General features: G+C 38.7%; 1 protein-coding gene across 2 annotated transcripts in view; it reads right to left on the bottom strand.

The window, feature by feature from the left end:
* Positions 1-7,055: 7,055 nt before the first annotated feature.
* RBM6 (RNA binding motif protein 6) overlaps positions 7,056-20,947 on the bottom strand; it is a 64,786-nt gene continuing 50,894 nt past the window's right edge. Inside the window, exons 9-21 of one of the 2 annotated variants that reach the window (XM_007423986.4) lie at positions 19,602-19,895; positions 19,221-19,381; positions 15,963-16,060; positions 14,569-14,611; positions 13,869-13,926; positions 13,380-13,471; positions 13,146-13,292; positions 12,733-12,822; positions 10,975-11,229; positions 9,686-9,760; positions 9,157-9,254; positions 8,217-8,346; positions 7,056-7,332 (exon numbers count right to left, since the gene is read on the bottom strand). In XM_007423986.4, coding sequence (XP_007424048.1) covers positions 7,207-7,332; positions 8,217-8,346; positions 9,157-9,254; positions 9,686-9,760; positions 10,975-11,229; positions 12,733-12,822; positions 13,146-13,292; positions 13,380-13,471; positions 13,869-13,926; positions 14,569-14,611; positions 15,963-16,060; positions 19,221-19,381; positions 19,602-19,895 — 1,667 coding nt within the window. In that variant the 3' untranslated portion in view covers positions 7,056-7,206. The remainder of the gene's footprint in view (positions 7,333-8,216; positions 8,347-9,156; positions 9,255-9,685; positions 9,761-10,974; positions 11,230-12,732; positions 12,823-13,145; positions 13,293-13,379; positions 13,472-13,868; positions 13,927-14,568; positions 14,612-15,962; positions 16,061-19,220; positions 19,382-19,601; positions 19,896-20,947) is intronic. The other variant, XM_007423987.4, reaches the window with a different exon arrangement.

The raw sequence follows: 20,947 nt of genomic DNA, 5'->3' as shown, positions 1-20,947 counted from the left end.
CTGGAAGCTTCCAGCAACCAGCGTGCGCAAGCGTCGATCTTTGATTTCGCGAAGCATGCTGGGTGATGTAGTACGTTTCACTAGACCTCCAACGGGTGTCGCGCGGAAGAAGAACTCCGAGAACAGTTGAGATGGTGTTCTTGCGTTTGTTTTCGTCCCATCAGCATAAATTCTAGCTCTTTCTTTCTGCATCAGTGCCTGTGTGCTCGCTTCCTAGAGTTGGCCGGGCAGACAACCATCTTGTGAGACTGATATAGCTGGCAATCCCGGCCATTTCATAAAGTTACGGACGTAATATGAGAGGCCCTTTGTGGTGAACAAAGGCGTACGTTACTGGCACGCGACAGATTGACTTGCTGTTTGGGTGGCCTGGGCTGTACAGTGCAGATCTTACTACATCCACGCACATTGCTACCTGATGCCCGTTTCACTGATATTGGAGCCTCGCTTTAATGCAAATGAAGTGGCAGACTTTTGCTAATGGGCACAAGGGTTTTTCTGTTACCCCACAGCAACTTTTACCTGCGTTCAATGTGCCCGGTTTTTATCATTGGTAATTAATAGTTACCAGGAATGGAGCATGACTGGGGGCAATTTGCCCTTTAACCCAGGTGCAGAGAAATTATTAAAAATCGTCTAAAAAACTGAGTTAACATTCCCCCACCAGGGTCCTGTTTCAGCTTTTTATCTTTAGCAATGTAATTACAGTATCACCAAAATGAATGCTTTAAATAAAAACACACACAGTATTGTTAAATGGCACTGTTAATCAGAACTGAGAAAACTTATGATCAGATACTACATTTTCTTTTGTATTAATCTGCTGCAGGGTCACAAACCATCTCAATTTTTTTGACTGCCTGTGGATGCTTTTGTTTCAGACACAAGCTAACACTGAACAATAGCCATTTTATTGCTTTGGCACCAGAATTTCAGGAGGTTTTGAGGGTGGCAAGCTGCTCATGAGCTTTTCTTCCTAAGTCCTGTTCCTTATTTACAAGAGTAAATATGAATTGGCCTGGGGAATAATTTCTCATTGTATCCAGATAGTTGAATGTAAACCAGATTTTAAAAAATAATTCTAAATCACGAAGTACCCTGGCTTGACCTTAACTTGGCAACAAGTAGTACAAATTTTAGGTGAAAGTACTAGGGAAGGAAAATATATGATAGGGCCAAAATGCTTTTATTTTCTACTCTATTCCACCAAACATGTTTAACCCAAAGGAAGAAAACTCTGAATTTAAAAGTTCAGCCCTATTGAGAAAGAGAGAGAGAGAGAGAGAGAGAAATCCTCTGCAATGCCCAGCCTTCCAACCTTGTAAACCATTTATAAATTACTTGAATGAGGGCTTAGAAAATATAAAATCTGTAGATGATACAAAGATGGGTGTAGGATCAGCATTCAGTGGGATCTTACTCTTAATTATTTTATTAAATTTAGAGGCTGTCCAAGGCAGCTTATAGTTTAAAAATGAAGGAAAAATACTATCAAACAAGGCAAAAGAACCATGCACGTATGGGGGAAAAAAACTATATAACAGAAAACAATTTTACTCCAGAGCTTGGGAGAACAGCTATAATATCATCAGGTGGGAGCCATACAGATCTTTGGGGGTGGTTGAGGGCAAGTGCCATGCCAAGAAGGTGCATTTCCAATAGGTGACACTGTTTAATCAAAGGGACTTGGAGTGAACCCACTCTGGTCAATCTTTCCAGTTGACCAGAAACTATCAGACATAGGCAATTCCTCAAATAACCAGGCATTGAACCATGAAGGGCTTTGTATATAATAATCAACACCTTGAATTGCACCTGGAAGCAACTGGCAACCAGTGTAGGTTGCCCATTTGGTGACACATGGGCATACAAGTAGTTCTCACTTAATGACACTAATTTGGACTGGAAACTCCATCATAAATCAAAAAAGCTGTTCTCCCAAGCTCTGGAGTAAAATTGTTTTCTGTTATATAGGTTTTTTTTCCCAGACATGCATGGTTCTTTTGCCCTTCACTTTTAAACTGTAAGCTGCCTAGAATCATTTGGAGTTGGGCAGCCTCTAAATTTAATAAACTTTGTGACTATCTGCCTGCTTCCCCATTGACTTTAGTTGTTGGAAGTTGGCAGGGAAAGTTGCAAATTGCAATTGTGTTATTACGGGGATGCTACAATGGCCATAAGTACAAGGACCAGTCATAACTACCTGTGATGGAATGGAATTATGAAGGCCAGGCTCAGGGAGAAAAACATTTTCTTTCATCTCCTGAGGAGCGTGAGAAATATAAGAGGATGAGACTGGCACCTCCCTGAGGAATTCACAATGTTATGGCTGGCATTACTTGGGAGCTGGGGTTTCAGTCTGGGAAGATTGATGTTAGGCCTAGCCCAAGGAACTCCAAGAGACCATGTAAATTCAGTCCAGCAATGTTTATTAGCTACAACCTCTAGCAAGAATCTTCCCAGACTGAAACCCTAGCTCCCAAGTAATGCCAGCCACAACATTGTGAATTCCTCAGGGAGGTGCCAGTCTCATCCTCTTATATTTCCCACGCTCCTCAGGAGATGAAAGAAAATATTTTTCTCCCTGAGCCTGGCCTTCATAATTTCATTCCATCACACTACCACTTTTTCAGTGCTATCATAAGTTTGAATGGTTGCTGAAAGAGTGGTTATTAAACGAGGACCACCTGCACATTGATAAATCATTATAAAGTGGAACAGGTAGAAACCAACAATAGGAATTTCAACAGGGACAAATACAAAGTCCTACATTTGAATAAGAAAAGCCAAAGGCATGAGTATAGGACTGCAGGGAGAAATCATATTGGGCATCGGTATGTGCAGAAAAGATACAGGTGTCTTGGTGGATCACAAGTATCATAGTATCAAAATCAAGAGAAGTTACTGTTCCTCTCTTATTCTGCATTTCTCAAACTATACAGCTCTGGGCGACTTATTTAGAAAGGACACTGACAAATTGTATCCAGAAGACATCAGCCAAAATGGTAGGAGCAACATTTGGAGGTTGTTGGGTATATTTAGCATGGAGAAGATTGCAGAAGACAGGAAAGCAGTCAGCAAGTATTTGAAAGGCTGTCATGCAGAAAATTCAGCAGAATTATTCAAGAGACAGGACAAGAAATAGTTTAAATTACAAGGAAGATTTTGGTTGGCCATTAGGAAGAATTACCTAACAGTAACAGCTGTTCAATAAAGGAACAGACTGTCTTGGGAGGTGATGGATTCTCCTTTCCTGGAGAGCAGATGCTGGATGACTATCAGGGATGCTGTAAAATTGGATTCCTGTGCAGCAAAGGTAGCTATACTAGGAGATCGCCAAGGTTCCATCCAACTCTTATGTTCCAGGATTCTACTTGCTGTCTCCAGCTGAAACTAATCCTGGCAATTCCACCCCCTCCCAATGAATAAATCCCTACAACATATACTTAAGAATGTATGCGCATAATTATAAAGTTTAAGCACTGTCCAACTCTAACTGACTTTGGGTGGCTCACAATATATTACCATAAAAAGCCCAATACAAACCAAAACAAGGTGGGATGCAGTCACTATGTACAGACGTAAAATAACAAAGACACACCCAACAAAGGGCCCCATCCATCTCAACTCAAGGCCTGGGAGAACAACTAGGTCTTCAAGGCTTTATGGAACACCAACAGGGTGGGAGCCACATAGATTTCAGGGGGATTTCATTGCAAAGGGCAGACACTGCAACTCAAAAGGGATGCTACCTGGGTCCCAATAGACGGCATTGTTTAACTGACAGGAGATCAAGGAGCATTAGGATGGATGTACCACCTCCACCTCAATCCCAATTCTGTCACAGTCATCAACAAGTGCAAGTGCAAGGCTGTCTCAGTACTGAATCCTCACCTGAAACCCCATTGAAATGGGTCTAGATAATCTGCTTCCTTCTCTGCAACTATAAACCATCTTCTTAACTTTTCCCAAAAAGAGAAAGTTGGAGACAGGACAGTAGTTGTCTAAAATCATTGAGTCCAAGAGTGGCCTTTTGAGGAGAGGGCATACCACCCCCTCTCTCAACGAGGCCAACACCACAGCATGGGCCCAACTACAGGTCACCTCCCTGGCTGCCTTAATAACCCAGGAGGGTTTTGGGTCCAGTAAACAGGTGGCTGAACTAACAGAGCAGAAAACCCTGTCCAGTTCCTCAGATGCCACCAACAAAAACTCATCTAAAATCATATCACAAGACTGAGCCCCACACACCTTAGTCAGACCTGCCCAGTCGGAATCCAGCTTGAAGCGGACCTGAACAATCCTATTTGCCAAATTGCCCGGATACTCTTCCCACCAGCCCTGCAGATGATCCAGTGGCCTATCCCTCCCCAGCAGCGACCGGGTCACCCTAACAAGGCTGCTGGACAGCTACTGGCAGATGCAATAACGGTGAAGAAATACTGATGCTTCAATGCCCTTATTGCCATGAGGTAAGAATCTTTATAACTTTATAATATGGCAATCAGTTCCTCTCACATAAAGAAACATTCAAGTGCATGCTTTGAATCTCATGCACAGATGCTGCTGTCTCTTAGCATAAACATAAGAAATGGTGAGCGGGAGAATGGAGGTGGGAAAAGGGGCAGCAGCACAAGGAAAGGAAAGTCGCAAGGCAATGGCAATGAGCTAAACAGAGAAGGTGAATGGGCAGGGAAGGAAGAATAGAGAAGGCCTGCTTACTCATTACAAAACAACATTTCCTAGCAGCCGTGATCTTCCCAAATTGAGAATCTAAGGTAACTCTCTTAGGTTCTAGATAATAATTTGGGAAAAAAAGGAGAGAAAAAAAAATGATTTTCAATGTTTTTCATGTTTTCTCAAAAACTACACACAGAAAAGGAAGACCTTTTAAAATTTCTATTATTAATACATTTGATCCTCAGAATTTTATTATGTGGGGATTAGCATAGAGCCTGGCATTGCGTGTGGTGAAAATTAACCTATGGCAAAGGCTTCTGAACAGATTTATAAAGACTGCAAAAGAACAGAAAAGCCTTGTCATCCATCCAGACTGTCAGCTATTTTAGCGAATCATGTAGTTTGTCCAGGGGCATCTGCAGCGGAGGAGCCAAAATGGCAGGTGAGATTGAAGCCTTCTCACTTTGTGCATGTGTCAATTGAAGCCTTCTCACTTTGTGCATGTGGGGCTTTGATTGTATAGTCATCCTGACCATTTTTGCTTGCAAATACCCATAGAAGAGAAGGTGCTCTTCATCATGCTTTTGTCAGAAATAAAATTATAAAACTGTTACACAGTTGTGGCAACCATAGCTCATCTGATCATGACAACACATGCTGATCATTAGATATGGACAAACCCAAAAGTTCGGTTTCTTGTCTGGACCATGCAGATTCCCAGCCATTCCAGGAGTGGTTCAGTAGCTTTCTAAAAGGTGATCCTCTGAACCAGCAGTAGTTCATGGTGTTCTCGAAAAAAAATTGTTGGTCGCACAATCAGCCAGTTGTTTAGACTGGATTTGGCATTTTTATCCACCTATCGAATCCTTCCCAAGGGCCTGGGATAGGCAGATGTTGTTGTTATTATTATTATTATTTACTGTATATAGCAGCTCAACTCATAAATGTGACTATTGGTAACTAACAGAATATATGAAGAACAAAAATAACCAACCAAAATAAAACAACAAAACCAAAGAAAGACCAAGGACAAACCTCAATCATATTTGCATTCCCAACCATTGCAAAATTGACCAATCCAATACCCTTGGCCAATGCCTGGGGGAGGAGCCAAGTTTTCAATGGCTTATAGAAGGCCAACAGGATCGGGTTGCTAATCCAAAGGACAGGCACCATGATAGAGAAAACACATCTTCTGAGTCCTACCAGATGACATGGGATCTGGAGCAGACGAACCCTGCTGGATCTCGTAGAATGGGTAGAAACAATTGTAGATACGTAGTCCCATAAACACCCTGGCCCTGTGCCATAAAGGACTTTATAGGTGGTAGATAGCACCTTGAACTGCACCCAGAAGGCAAGTGGAAGCTAGTGCAGCTCACAAAGTAGTGGTGTTATGTGACTGTATTGTGATGCATTATAACTATCCTGGGGATCAGTTGTAGTTACCATATAGCTTTCAAGGACAGCCCCATATTCAGCATATTGCAACAGTGCATGCAGGAGCTGACCAAGGTATGAGTGATTAAGAGTAGGGTTTGTGATCCAGAAACAATCACAATTAATGCACAAGATGGATGTTTGCAAAGGCCCTATTGGCCACAGATGCTCTTTAAGAAGGAGATGAGGGTCTCAGAGCACCCCCAAATTGCACACCAATTTTGTCTGGGGGAGCGCTATTCCATCTAGAATTAAGATCCAGGGAACTCACAGCTACTTAGTCTTGCTAGGTTTAAGCCGAAACCTGTTTTTCCACTTTCCCCACAGCTTCTAGAATCTGGGAAAGGATCTTGACAGCATCGTTTGGTTGACCGAGGTAAAAATGTTTAGCTGAGTATCATCAGCAAATACTTAACCCCATGCAGATGGATGGCCTCACCCAGCAGCTTCACGGAGATGTTAAATAGGAGCAGAGAGAGCAGAAAGCCCTGACAGACCCCACAAAGAAGAGATCTAGGGCAAAAGCTCTTTCCTCCTGCCCACACCAACTGACACCTACCCTGGAGGAAGAATAACCACCACAGCACTGTGCCCTCCCACCCCCAACCCCCAAAGTCAATCCAGAAGGATACGTGATCAGTAGTATCAAAGGCCAGAGAGACTGGGGGAGTTGGGCAGGATGGATGCACCCCCTTGATCCCTCCAGAGATTATTAAGCATTATTGATGTTATCTCAGTATTATATCCCAATCTAAAACTCAAGTGAAAAGCACCCAAATAATGTTCCTTTCATTGCTATAGTATTTTTCCCACCAAATTTATAATGGGTGGTGATAGAATATAAACTGAAATATAAAACATCCATATGTATCCAGAAAGGTGTAATTTGGTACATCTAGTAGATTTGTCTCAAAAATCTTGGGGGAAAAGAAGCCACAAATATTTTTTCTGTTTTATTTCAAAAACAACAAACAAACAAAACACACTTCAGCAGCAAAAAAGAAAAAAAGATTACAAAAAAGAGAACAGAAAGAAGGGGCTGGAGGATCCAAGATGTGTAGGGTATGGTGTGATTCCTTTCCACACTCATTCAAGTTCCTTGTAGCGGGCAAACATGACTCTCCGCACAGCATCTCGGTATGTTTCATTAGATTGCCTTCTACTGGGCCTCCCCTGGGTCCCTAAGCCCGCTCCTTTCTTCCGATTTTCTGCCTGGAAAAAAAATATGTAAATTTCATTGAAACAGCTATACTTTTATTGTTGGAGAAGAAATCGTTTTTTAAAAAATATTTCAGTCTCTTTCTATTAACTATAATGATTAACTATATTTACTAAAGAAATTCAGTATTACTTGCCTTGCCTACTTATCTGCAAGAGAGGAACATTCTATCTTATAATGCTGTTATGTTTACTCCAGTCGAGAGTTTATATCTGATGTGCAAGATCAACTCTGTGCCTGCACTGTTACCCAGATTTCAGCATATCTACTCCACTCTTTCACTTCAACGAAGTTCTCAAGGCAGCTAGTCTTATTAAAACAAAAAACAACCCTCACATACCCAAAAGCCATCAATCCAGAGTCAGCTAGACAAGGTATTTTCTAAAGGGGAACTCTTTACTTGTTACAGTAAATTGATACTTAGGAGTACTAGATCGACTTCTGGGGGCAATATCCTGGATGCTGTAATTATGGGGAAAAGCTTGTTCCACCAACCATATTTCATTTGCCTTTAGGTTATTGTTTTCTTCTATTGTTCTATTGTTTCTTCTTCTATTGATATTGTTTTCTGCTTGATTGTTTGCTTGATTTTTTGTCTCCTTGGTAGTTCTACAATACCCTACTCAAGGAACTACAAAGGAGAAAATTGCACCCCCACCAACACTGGCAGGGCAAGTTACTGTATATAAGACAGGGAGCAAAGCCCACACTCACTAGCACTGATGATGTTATCTCGTTCGATAATGAAACATCTGCAATCAAGCAACCAAGCTCAGAGAGCACCAGGTCTAACACTGCTTAGCTCTTTGCGATAAGCCAAGGTCTAGATGCTGCCTGTTCAGTAAACTGCATTCATTTGTAAAGAGAGGAATTTTACCTCTACTGGTGATGTCATGCCTTGTTCATTGCGCCCTAGCCCCGAACCTTCCTTCCAGCCCATAGCCTGCATCATTCGGCTTCCTTTGTTATTGCTCTCCATTCTTCCTTTATCTGTGGGCTTATAATCACTGCAAACAGATAAATGTGAAAACATTTTAAGCACATGTACAACAGTATGTTTTATATTCATGCTTATAGGTTAACTGGAATCTTAGGAGCCAGGCTGTCATGTGTACTTAGATTTCTCTTTCAGTACATGCATCGGCTAACTTCAGTCAGAAAGGCATTACTTCTGTAATCCAGTACATTTTAAATTTACATAGCCAGAATCAGGGAATGTCAGGGAATGGGGTAAGTAACTCATGTTAAATGATTTTGTGTATGCACATTTTTTCTTAACAATACAAGAGTTCTATTGGATCAAACTAAGCCAAGCATTCATTGCAAAAATTCCAGTGAATAAAAAGGCTAAGAGTAAACACACACACACACACACACACACACACACACACACACACATAGCTGAGCTTTATCTTCAATATAAAGATACTTTTAAAAATGAAACACAGCAATTAGCAGGGTTAGTCAAGCTCATCACTCAAATCTCACATGGCCTCACTAAAGAATCAAAGCAAGCCATTCTCTCTCAATGTTATATTTTCATTTTTAAAGTAAAAAAGAATGCATTAAAATAATATACTTTATTTAACATATAAAATAAAGTATACTATACAGCTTTATTTGTTATAAAAATGTCTATCCTGTTTTATCATTAAATTCCCAAAGTAGGCTACAATTCACAAAAACAATCTGAATACTTAAATTATATACATTGTAAAATATGTTAATTTCAAATATTGATTTTATTACAGTCACATGTCATTTAAAAAGACATAGAAACAGCTGTAAGGACTTATTTCATGAGGCTATGTCAATACCTTTCAGAATTTCTGAAGTGTTTTGGCCGTTTTCTCTCTGGAGATTCTCGTTCCTCAAATCTCTCTCTTCGATCACTTCCCTTTTCTTTAAATTTTCCCTTTTTATTAGAAAACAGAATTACTAAAAATACTTCTACTGATGTTCCTTCCCTCCCTGGTATGGTGCCTTAATTGAAAACCCATGTATGCCCCATTAATCTAAACAATGAAAGAAAAATCTGCAGTCCTCATTACTCTACCAAATAGCTTGCTTCATCTTCCAGATCAGTGTTATCACCCAAGAACCTAGATAAGGTATCAGGGTGAAGGAGGGGAGCAGGCGCAGTTTGGTTGGCCACTCTTTAGGTTCACTGGCACCTACAAGCACTACTCTGGATATTACAGGGTGGATTTTCCTGCCTTCATCTAAGTACATGAATACATCCAAGAGATGGGACACATAGAGGTTTAGTGTTTTGTTCATTTATCAAAACCCGGTTTCCTCAGCCACATGGCAGAGGAAATAAGGCAAGCATAATTCTTCAGTCACCTCTCGCTCTCGCTTCTCCAAATATGCCAGTTCTTGCTCTGATCGCTTTATTTTCCAATGAATCTCTAAATTTTGCTGTAAAACAAAAACAAAAACAAACCTCTCTTAAAATGTCTCACTTTATGCTATGAAGTTTTATTCTAATTATTTAAAGTGTTCTAAAATGTCTTAACCAATGATCCTATTTTGAGAGTGGCAAAATATTAGGATTAGCAATAGATATTTGTGAATAATGGAAACTAAACAGCAAATTGTAATACTAAATACCACCAAAGTTCTACAGAATGCATAATAGAATAAGAGGGAATTTATATCATGCTACTCATTAAGGCTACCATGTTTTTCTTTCAAGAAGAGACTTCTCTTAGTATGTTATCTTTGTATTTAACTATTCATTCTTCATTATTTGAATTATATGAATGTTCTGATGGGAGGAGTCAAAATCAACTGCTTAGAGATTCTTTGTTAAAGAGAATGCCCTACATTTTTCCATCTAACTATTCTGATCTTTCTTAAAAACTCACATGCTTCCTCTCCTTTCCAGTATCACCCATGATTGGAACTGTGATCAGCAATAATCACAATTTACTTTAAATCAAAGTTAAGATCAAGGCTTAGAATAATAGAGATTTAATTCTTTGTCATACTTTAATTCTTTGTCACATAATACTGAAAATAGTAAGAAGCAATTCAATTAAAATTAACAAGGGAAGGTGTGCATGTTATATCTGAAGGAAGCACTTGTAAAACATGAAACTCAAATTTTTCCACTTTCCAGAAACCATTTAATGTTCCAGTCTGAACTACAGTACTTCTCTACTTACATAGGGACACAAGAAAACAATTCTTAACATAGCAAATCTATTTTCCCAATCATTCTAAATCTTGTGTGCTAGAGACAGTTTATGTTTCTTAATTTTTTATTTTTTGTTGACATAATAAAAATATTATCCTCAGTTATGAATAGCACAGCTACTATTCTTTACCAAAGATTCTACAAGTTCCTATGGCAATCCCAATTTTCACTCAGCTATCAAAGCCAAGTCCTAAATCGGCTAAGGGAATAGCTGGAAGAGACATTCAAGTCTATGGATCTTCAACCGCAGGTGTCTGGGTAGGTTCCTTCACTACTTGCAATGTTTGTGCAGTAAGTATGGCTCAGAACTCAGGACTGACATGCTTTATCTGAAAAAAATGTTTAATTTCTGATTGAATTTCTATCTAACTTGCCTACTAATACAAAGTTATGTGCAACAGACTCTCCTAGAACTTATTGCCTCCTTTCTTACTTTATGAAGGTTGGATAGTTGTTGATGCTTAATCAGGACCTCTTTATTTGGAAACTGCCTCCGGCAAAGTAAACATGCTAACTTATTCCAGTCTGTCAGCTTATCTTCATCACTTTCAATCTTCTGAGGTCGTTCCTCTTGCTGGACTACCGGCCGTGGCGGCTGTGGCTGTGGCTCTTCCTCCTCTTCTTCCTCATTGTCACTATCTCCACCATACTCCCCTAGAAGCCCTATCAGAGGATTCACCACCTTTGGCTGTAGAAAAAGGATAAAAGAATGAGGCCCACATGCAGAACCGAAGCAAATCCAGTCACCGTGTTTGGACCTGGATGCCTCAAGTGACTAATGTTACATCAAGGATAATAATGCTTCAGTCATTTGACTAATGTATGATATAGAGTAAAAAATGAATTATACATTAGAAAGAAAACCCCAATTCAAATTCTACTTTGCCATGAACTAATCCAGTGGCATTTCTCTAGTATCTGTAATATAGGGGATGTAGTCATAACGTAATGACTTGAGATCTGAAGTGGCTAACAGAATTACGCAAAAACAAATGCAATAATTTTTTAAAAATAAAACACTGTTAAAAATTATCTTTTTAATAAAAACAATGCAATCTCTTCTTTCACTAAAAGACTAGGCTAGATGAAGGCTAGCATATATGGGCTGCAAAAACCAAGTGATGCCACTAGATGGCATCAAAAAATATAAAAAACTATATCTAGTGACCAGATATAGGATTTTTGCAGCCCAGATATAGTAACCCTAGGCTAGATCCAATACGGTGACTTTTGTTTTAGCGTGATCAGGAAAAGTTTACATGGGAGAGCATTTAAAATATGCTATTTCTTATCTGTAATGTGAAGTGATGCAATTCATTCTGTCAACTCAGGGACCTCCACTTAATTTGGCCACATGGGTAGACACAAGACACCACTACTATCTCTTATGTTTCACATATCACACTTCTATTTACATATCTTCGCACATGTACTGATAACTTGTGTACTGTCTCCACAGTCTCTATGCCTTAAATATGTTGAATATGCCATAAGTCATAGACTGAGAGCACAACTGAACCTCAACAACCAAAGCAAAAAACTAGGCCTAAAAGAACAATCATATTAACATAAAGTCACCATTACTCCTTGCTCATTTTTCTTCAATTCTATTAGAGGTCTGGCTGAGATGAGAGATGACCCGTGCTTTACATTTAGTACTTCAGGAATAAACACAAAGAGTGAGAGTCCACCTACAAGATACAGTAACACAAGGATTCCTGTATCTGTACACAAGATACATGGGTCTTTCACCACACCTGTACCTTCTGACTATCCTATTACCACAAGCAAAAAGATGGAAAATTCAGACTACAAATTCTTGTAGTTTAAGAAGCCTCACTTTGTAAAGAGGTTGTGGCTTTAGGGAGAAACCTCTTGAAGAATTCAAAGCCTTGCTAAAAGATTTTGCTTTAGATGTGCTCTTCCTAAACCACTTGCCTAGAGACTGTAAAATAGCTATAAAGTATACAAACATGTCACTTCCCTACATCCAGAACCTACAACAGCCAGGAGTCCTGAGACTCCTACCTCTGTCCAAAACCATGATGGAATAAAGAACATATACTTACAGAAATCTGAGTGCAGAATATTGTCAGCAGTACAATATGCTTGCATACTCTCTAAAATTATTGGATAAAAATTAAATCTTAAGAGAAAGTATTGCAACAGTTAAATGACAAATTCTTCTTACTGGAGGAGTACTTTCTTCTTTTTTCAATATTGGAGGTAGTGGCTTTTTAAAAACATCTTCTGCAGGAAACTTGTCCTCTTGGTGCTCATTCTGAAACATTAAGTGACAATTAAAAACTTGCTTACAAGTTTTTACAATTGCTTTACAATTGCTTGCTTTACAATTCCATTGCTTATATAAGTATCTTTGCTTCTCTGTCGCCATTGTTTCTAGTTACAAGGACAAGTGTAAGAACAACTTTTTTTGTACTTAGCTATTATATTTATATTTCCAAGGAAAGAGATAAACTAGGCTAGTCTGTTATTCATCCAGGTTGGTTGAATAGAAGTCCAATCCTTTTTCATTTTTAGCACTTTATTTTTGAGATATGTAGATTAGGTAATTCATAACAATGATCTCATAACAATAACTACCTTGGCTGATTTATTTCTGTGTCTTTCTCTTCTCTCTCTATTATCTCTACTGGATGTCTCATCTCTTTCACTTGTCCTTTCTTGGCTTTTATAATGCCTCACACTAGGTGGTGGTGGTGATGCTTCCCGACCCATTGGTATTTCTCTCTGCATAGAAAAAAATGGATTTCTTTTTAAGGAACATTTCATAGTAATGAAGAGAGAAAATGAACTCAAGTATGCATACAATCTCACTTGAGTATTGGGATCATAATACACTCCACTTATGGGATCAAAATAATTTCCAGTATCTGGATCATAAATGAATGTAGACACATCAGAAGAAGCTGAAAGATATAAGAGATATAAGGACAACTGTTACAACTTATATCTGCCTAGAGTTACTCCGGGGATTGAGGCAGCTTACAAGTAGACAGACAAGTAGATAGATAATCCTTTAAATAAGAAAGACATAGTCTAATATATTCTGGTTGGCGAGACAGGGTCCCAAAGATTCCACCTAAGATGATTAATATATATTAAATGATTAAAATTATACTTTCTTGCCCTTTACCCCAACACCTGCCAGTTGAGGTAAACTGGTCAACCTTAAAAGAAAGGGAAGATGTCCTGAATACAACTGAGCTGTCAGATTCTGAAATATGAAAAGATGCTATAAGAACTATATGACTCTGATTTCAAGAAAAATATTTCATAGTACAATCAGATTAAAAGACATCTTACACTCTGATTTTCGTTTCTGTATATCAGTGCCTCTCCTGTCATTCATGCCCCGTTTGCCCTGAAATACAAGTAGGATTTTAAAATAAGAATCTATAAAACACAAATTTGCACATACCAAGTGATAAGACTTAATAAAGTATGATCAGATACTTATCAGGTCTATATAATACTCAGAAAAGTATCACCTACTGAAATCAATGCCCTCACTCATAGAATGCCTCAATTGTCATTCCTAGAAAGGCCTAGTTTTCCCATATTTGCAAAAAGCAGGCAATTCCTGCTCCTTTATAAAGACAGCAGGAAGAGTAGAAACTTGAAACTGTAGTGTACTGTAATGGCATCTCATGGCAATGGTATCATCATAAAGCTAGGAATCTTCTTATTAGACACTTGGAATACAGCAATTATTCTTTAATTTTGGAAAAGTTTATTTTCTATCTATACGCTTATTTTTATGTTTCAAACACATGCACACACATACACATGGGTGTATATATACACATTTTAATTGTTCGGAGTGTTAAAGGGCATCAACTGTGAAGTTAATAGATTTCTCACATTCCTTTTCTGGTTACACTCTAGAACTCACTGTAGTAAATTAAATATAAAAATATACTTATGTTTAGGCAACTAAACATTTGAAATGCTGAATGGCAAAAGCCAATTTTCACCAAGTGCCATCATAGATTACAAGCATTACCTGGTTAAAGCGAGAAATATCACCTTGGTCTCCATATTCATTTCTAGCAACAGTAAAAAGAGGAATATCTGTGTTAAAACTATTTAAAGGTTCTAAAAATGCTACATTCAATAAGTGAAGTATGCTTCAGTTAAACTCCAGCAATTTCATTGGACCAGTTGAACTATAATAAGCTGAATGAAAATACTGTATACTGAACTATTGTTGAATCACAGCTCAGTGCAAAAACTTTAAAATTCTAACCTCACAAATCTTCCATACAGACATCAACTCACAATTAATCCAATATGTCTTGATTTTACCATTTTAATTTAAATTACTGTTATTATTACATAATCTAAAACCAGAAATCATTGTCAATCTATTACAAATTACCCAGAGATCTACACAGAAGGTCCAGATCAACTTTTTGACTTTGCTGTGGAGGATATTTTGCCACAAAACTTCCATGAACAAAATAATATTGCTATTAGAGTTATATCTTACTTTTCATTCAAGCAGCTACTGTCCTTGTTAAATTTACTCTCAAAATAGCTTAGATGTAATGTATGGTCATAGCAATTAATTTGTTAGAGAGATACTATGGCTTGAACACAACACCATGTATTGCCAAGCACTGGCCAGGTGCAAAACAAGTGGTTCTTTTAGATCCAGAGGCAATGAACACATCAGCAGGTGAGGAGATTTTAAGCTTTATTGTTACCTCTAGCAGACAGATATAAACAGAAATACAAAGATATATAATATAAAAGCATAGCATACTAAGCATAACATACCAAGCAAGATGATAAAAACTCTTCCCCTACTGTCAGGAGCTACCATAAGGTGACAGCGGAGAGACCCCAAGATGGCTTAGATAACACAGCTCCTGGTACCAAGTCCTGGGTCTGTGCTCCAAGACTCAAGGGCAAACCTAAGGTTTTTATCAAATTCTGGCACTGAAATCTCATGACTCTGTTTCCATGGCACGAGGCTGTGGGACCCCAACCTTGACCAGATGTTACACCTGCTCATCATGTGAACCAAGAGCCTGGGAACTGTATAGATAAGCTAATGTTTAATCTAAACAATCCTGAGAGTTTTCTCCCCCCCGCCGCCACTTCTAAGTAAAAGTGAAAAACAAGCCAGCTAAACATTATTATAACTCAGAGTGAACTTTCTTAACATGTGCAGGAGAAATCAAAATATGTCACCTAAACTCAAAATAACAATTGTTTCCACATTGCCACTTAATAAGGACGCTCAGTTCCACAAAATTATAATACAAGTATGCTAATTTATGAAATATATGGTTGTCGAAACTTTCTTTGCTTGCACATTAAAGTGTCTGACAAAATGACAAAATTCACAAAATGAACTCGTAACAGTAAATGATTTAGTGACATCCCTATTACCTTCTCTTTCCTGTGGCTAGGTTTACATCCACAGCACGGCCATCAATGCTGATTGGTGGATCTAGGTCTTGCAAAACTTTCACTAACCGGCGTGCCTCCTGTAATGAAAAAAAGCCAGGAATAAGCAAAAAGGTTGGCTGGAGGCATTTAGCAAGAGGTGTACTGCCATAGGTTTGTTCTGAGTGAACCCCTTGATCCTGCTGTTCATCAGGCTTTTCTGTCATTAACTGCTCCGAGGCATAGTTTCTGTTGATCAACCTGGCATTCACTCCTGAGAAAGCATAGTAGCATTCAGGACAAAACATTTTGGAATATTTTCTTATGGCAGCACTAAAAACATTTGTGTGAGATTATACAAGTAAGCGAAAGCGAACAATTATATGGTGGGGGACAAATAATATTGTGTCCTTACATATACAATTGCTGTACAGGATTCAGACTTGTACAGCAAAAGGAGCAGGCAAACTGAAAGCACCTGGAGGAGAAGGAGACAAGTAACAAAAAGCAGGTTGTTGTCTTTTCCTTGGTGTGAAGAGTCAATATACGGACACAGTAAAGGACACTGTTTATGTTAGAAGGTGCTAGTATCAGTAGATAGGGCCAGACTGGAGCCTCCTTAGAGAAGTAGAATTTAAGGTCAGCCCATAATAAGGTCACCCCATGTTCTTATCAGATATTACATTCCAGTTGTAAAGGCCATGTTATAATTTACATGGCTTTTGTAATTCTTATGTATCATTTCAGAGAGTATATAATCTTGTGGGCCTTGGGGCTCTTCTGCATTCCTTTGGCAAGGAGCCCACTAATCACTGTAGTTGTGCATGCCAATAAACAACATGTATGCATCTATCTCCAAGCCTTTTGGTTCCTTATTTAAGTGAGAATTTTTCCCACAACAGCCTGGAGTAGCTGGCAGGATCAGAAGGTCAAGAGCCAGAGCACTTCACTACATTTGGCACATCCCTGCTACTTTTGCAGGTTTGCAGTCTCTGTTTTGCCCTTTTGCCTCTCTGATCCAAACCCTTTGGAGATATTTGACTGGGATTTAGGTACTGGGGAATCTTCAAAGGGACCCCACAAGAGTGAGTCTAATACTCTGGATGCAAATCCAAGTGAGTTGCGACTCTGAATATCAAGTCCCTAGCTCCTGACATCTGACTAAAATGATGATAACTTTTGAAAAGTAGGAATCGACTGTAATTATAAAGTCACCAGAATCCTAAATTAGAGGTCTCTGTAGTAGTTTGAATAAAGAAATGCATTTTAAAAAAGAGGAGGTCTTGAGCACTTTGACAGCAAATTCATTCATATCCCCAGAAGATCTCCTCCTGCATAAAATATCCCACTTTGCCTCCAGCAGTTCCAGCAGTGGAAGGTGTCCCCAGAAAAGAGGATGTGTTGGACTCAAGTGCCACAGCCTCATTTCCACGTCATGACAGGGGAATGGAAAAGGAACAGAGGGAGATGACAGCGGCCTCAGAATTCTGGAGTGTGCTTTTATTGTGGGCAGACCGGGCATTTCTAAATCTGATTGTGGTTTCATTAAATTTGCAGACCCAATTCAAGTTCAATTAAAGCCCAATGCTCAGCTGCCTAAAGTACCCCAGTATACCTTGGGCCAAGCTACTACAGAAGGCATACACCGAGTCATTCAATCAGTATTGAAACAGGGTATCTTAGTCTGAACATCCAGCCCTTGCCATATCCCATTTTGTCTGTTAAAATACTTTTCATCTTTCCCCAGCCCTGTTATGAATTAGTTTATGACTTGCAAATTTAAAAAAAACAAAAACAAAACTGAGGCAGAGCATTAGTGCAAACTGAAAACCTCTCTTTACGCTCACTGACTACATAGGCTGTACCCTACATGCAGCACATGTTCATGATACATAGTTCGACAAGTAAACTCTTACTGACACTGTGAGTAATCCATTTAAAAACCACTTAACAAGTACCAGTCTGCATCTAAGGTTTACATTTATTAACACAGAACCTGCAATATAAGGAGCTCTGTTACTATCGGCAAGTCTCAAGATATTTGAACTAATTATGGCACACTAGCTTCTCTATAATATTTATCATCTCCTTCACAGCAGTATCAAACTGCATTCTGAGCCACTATAAAAAGCCAATTTAACTTTGTTTTCATGACATTAGTATATGCACACCAAAATAGCAGATCTCATAATGTTCCCTCTAGTTTTTCCGTGTTTTCTCTAATCCCCAATGAAGCACCATCAATAAAGAAATAAGCCTCTGATATTAAATTCCAATTATAAAATACTACACAATCAGAATTTGTCTGAATTAATATTCTAGGCAACTGGCTCCTATGGAACTCTTAGTGCAATGTTTGAAATCAGCTACAGCAGAATAAGTTAGCAGAGCTAATACTGAAGATAGATCATTTTTAAGAATTCAACAAACCAGCTAAACTAGGCTCCAATACAGTTACAAAGATCAGACTTCTCTTTCCCATGATAGGAAGCAAAATATTATGCAATAAGCAACAGTCTCATAGTGCAACTAAAAATGGTAATTTTCTATACTGAACCAGATATTCATATCATGTGTTCAGTATCCTATCATTGCCTGAGTTCACATATTACAGAAAGCCATAACGAAGTATGCTTGGTTTGGGATTAGAGCAACGTATAAATACAGCCATTTTCTTTTTCAATGATATTCAATCACATCTAAGTATTGCTAGCAATAGCACTGGATTGGAGGAAACTGGAACAGCCAAGTTAACATAACAATTATTACACTTTATGCTTCCAGAGAAGATTCTATATTATCCTACACAGTTCAGCCATAATTCTTTGTGCTTTTTTTTACTCCTTCTTCTCCAGTAGGGCCACAAGAAGGAATTGGGAAATTTTCTTATCAGTAGCTTACTGTTACATCTAAACAGTTTAGGAAGCAGGCTTATTTTAATAAACCACAGCTAATGTTTTGAATATAATACTGTGCTTTGAGAGAGGGAAAGGAGAAAGTGCAAGCCTGAAGCTTGCAGAGACTTATTCTTACATTGCTAAACCATGATTAACTGTTGTGTGCAAATGCAGCCACTGTTCGATAGATTTGGATACAGAAGCCTGAAGAACAAATTTAAAAGATGTAAACTCACAATTACACAAGACATTATAATGTACATAGACTACCACAAGGAAATAAGAGCTTAATATTTCATTAATGTTAATCCTAACTAAATATGGGGGGTGGGGGGAGGGTGAAGCGAGGAGAATGTCAACATACAGCATGAGAATCCAGTTCAATGAAACCATAGGTGTAGCCCATCCGACCAGCTTTGTTCTTCATTACCCGCACACTTGAAGTAGAGAGACGGACATATGGTGCTAGAAGTCCCACAATTACTTCTGGTGGAGTGAAGCGAGGAATGCGTTTTAACATAATTGCTGTGAAAAGTAAAGCAAGGAGAAAAAAGAACAATATGTACACTTAATTTTTTCTAAGTTTGGTTGAGTTGAAAACTACTCTGTGAAGAATCAATGACACTGAACAGCAAAGGGTGTTAGAGATTATTAGGATTTCAACATCTGTGTTCAATTTACACAAATTTAAATCATCTTTATAGAAATAAATTAGACAGTGAGGCTACAAGTACAATCAGCTTACTTTTACTCTCATCCTCCTGACGTTTATTTTCCACAGTGTCTCTCCTTGAACCACGATCTTGGTTTTCCTTCCGGGGCGGGTACATTTCAAGGTCCCTTTTCTTTTCTTGTGTGGACCACTGTTCCCTGCTTTTATCCTTCTTCTTGGGTTCAGATTCTTGAGACTGGCATTGCAGCTCAGAAACTGGCTTCTGAGGAGGCTCCTGTGGTGGAGCAGGATCCTCAACAGATTCCCCCTTTGAGCTCGGTTCTTCAGGTAATTCTTCCTCCCCCTTTTCAAGTTTTTCTTCTGTTACTAGGAAAACAAATTCATTGAAGTCATTTCAGCAAGAAACACTATGTTAACACTATTTTTTCTTACTGAGTTAATCACAGAATATTTAAATATCTTATTTGGCTGATTATAAACTTTCCAGTTAAGAACACAAAAGTTTCAGACTTGTACTAATCAGTGAAATGTGGAAAAATTTCATTGTCACCATCTCCCTGGACCCTTACTTTGCTTCTTTTTTCATTTGTCAGTATTCCCCTAACATCACAATATCACTGAAAAGTCTCTGGTGGTCACAATACTATACTCTTAGTCCAATACACAAAGAAAAGCAACAATAAGAGTTGTGCAGATTGAAGGGCTGTCACAAGTCCAATCCAATGGACTTACCATGAAGGCCCATCTTCTTCAGCAAAATCAGGACAACTGAAAGTGGATATTTGCCTCTCACTCATTCCTGAGGCAGTGTTTAGAGTTCTTCTGAGAGGGGACAGTCCTTTTGGCAGGAGGATGCCTATTTGGAATTATTTGGCAACGTTACAGATATCTCCTAGGAGAGCCTTTGGGTTGGAAGTGGCCAAGATGGTTATGATTCTAGTGGAGTGAGCCTCAATTCCCTGTGAGGCAGGTTTATTTTGTGCCTTGTAGCTAGTTTGATGCATGTGTTAATCTACCTGGAAAGTGAGGCTCTGCAGCCCAGGTGAGGGTGACAAAAAGGTACTAGGAGTGGGATCACTTGATTGCCTCTGGCACTGATGAGCTGGAATCTTGCCCAAGGTACTGAGTTTATACAATTTATCATTTGGCCTGAAGACTATAAAGGGTCATGAAACATGGATGGTTGGTTCAAAGAATGTATGCAATTTGTTGTTAGACAGTTGCCTTTCTTTGTTTTGGTGGGGAGATCAGGCCCTTTTCTGTCTCCAGAATTAAATCCAAGTATTATAAGATGTACACTAGTTCTTCTCTTCACAAAAATGTTCTTCTCTTCATTAATCAGGAACCCAGATCCTTAAAGATTTACATCTTTCTTTCCCCTACTCAGTTGAGGGCATCAAATCAGGAAACTATCCATG

Source organism: Python bivittatus, unplaced genomic scaffold (assembly GCF_059951505.1).
Source record: "Python bivittatus isolate LINGU-HERP-01145 unplaced genomic scaffold, Pbiv_v1 ctg000080_np1212, whole genome shotgun sequence".
In the NCBI taxonomy this organism is placed as follows: Eukaryota; Metazoa; Chordata; class Lepidosauria; order Squamata; family Pythonidae; genus Python; species Python bivittatus.
This window is presented reverse-complemented; position numbering and strand designations above follow the sequence as displayed.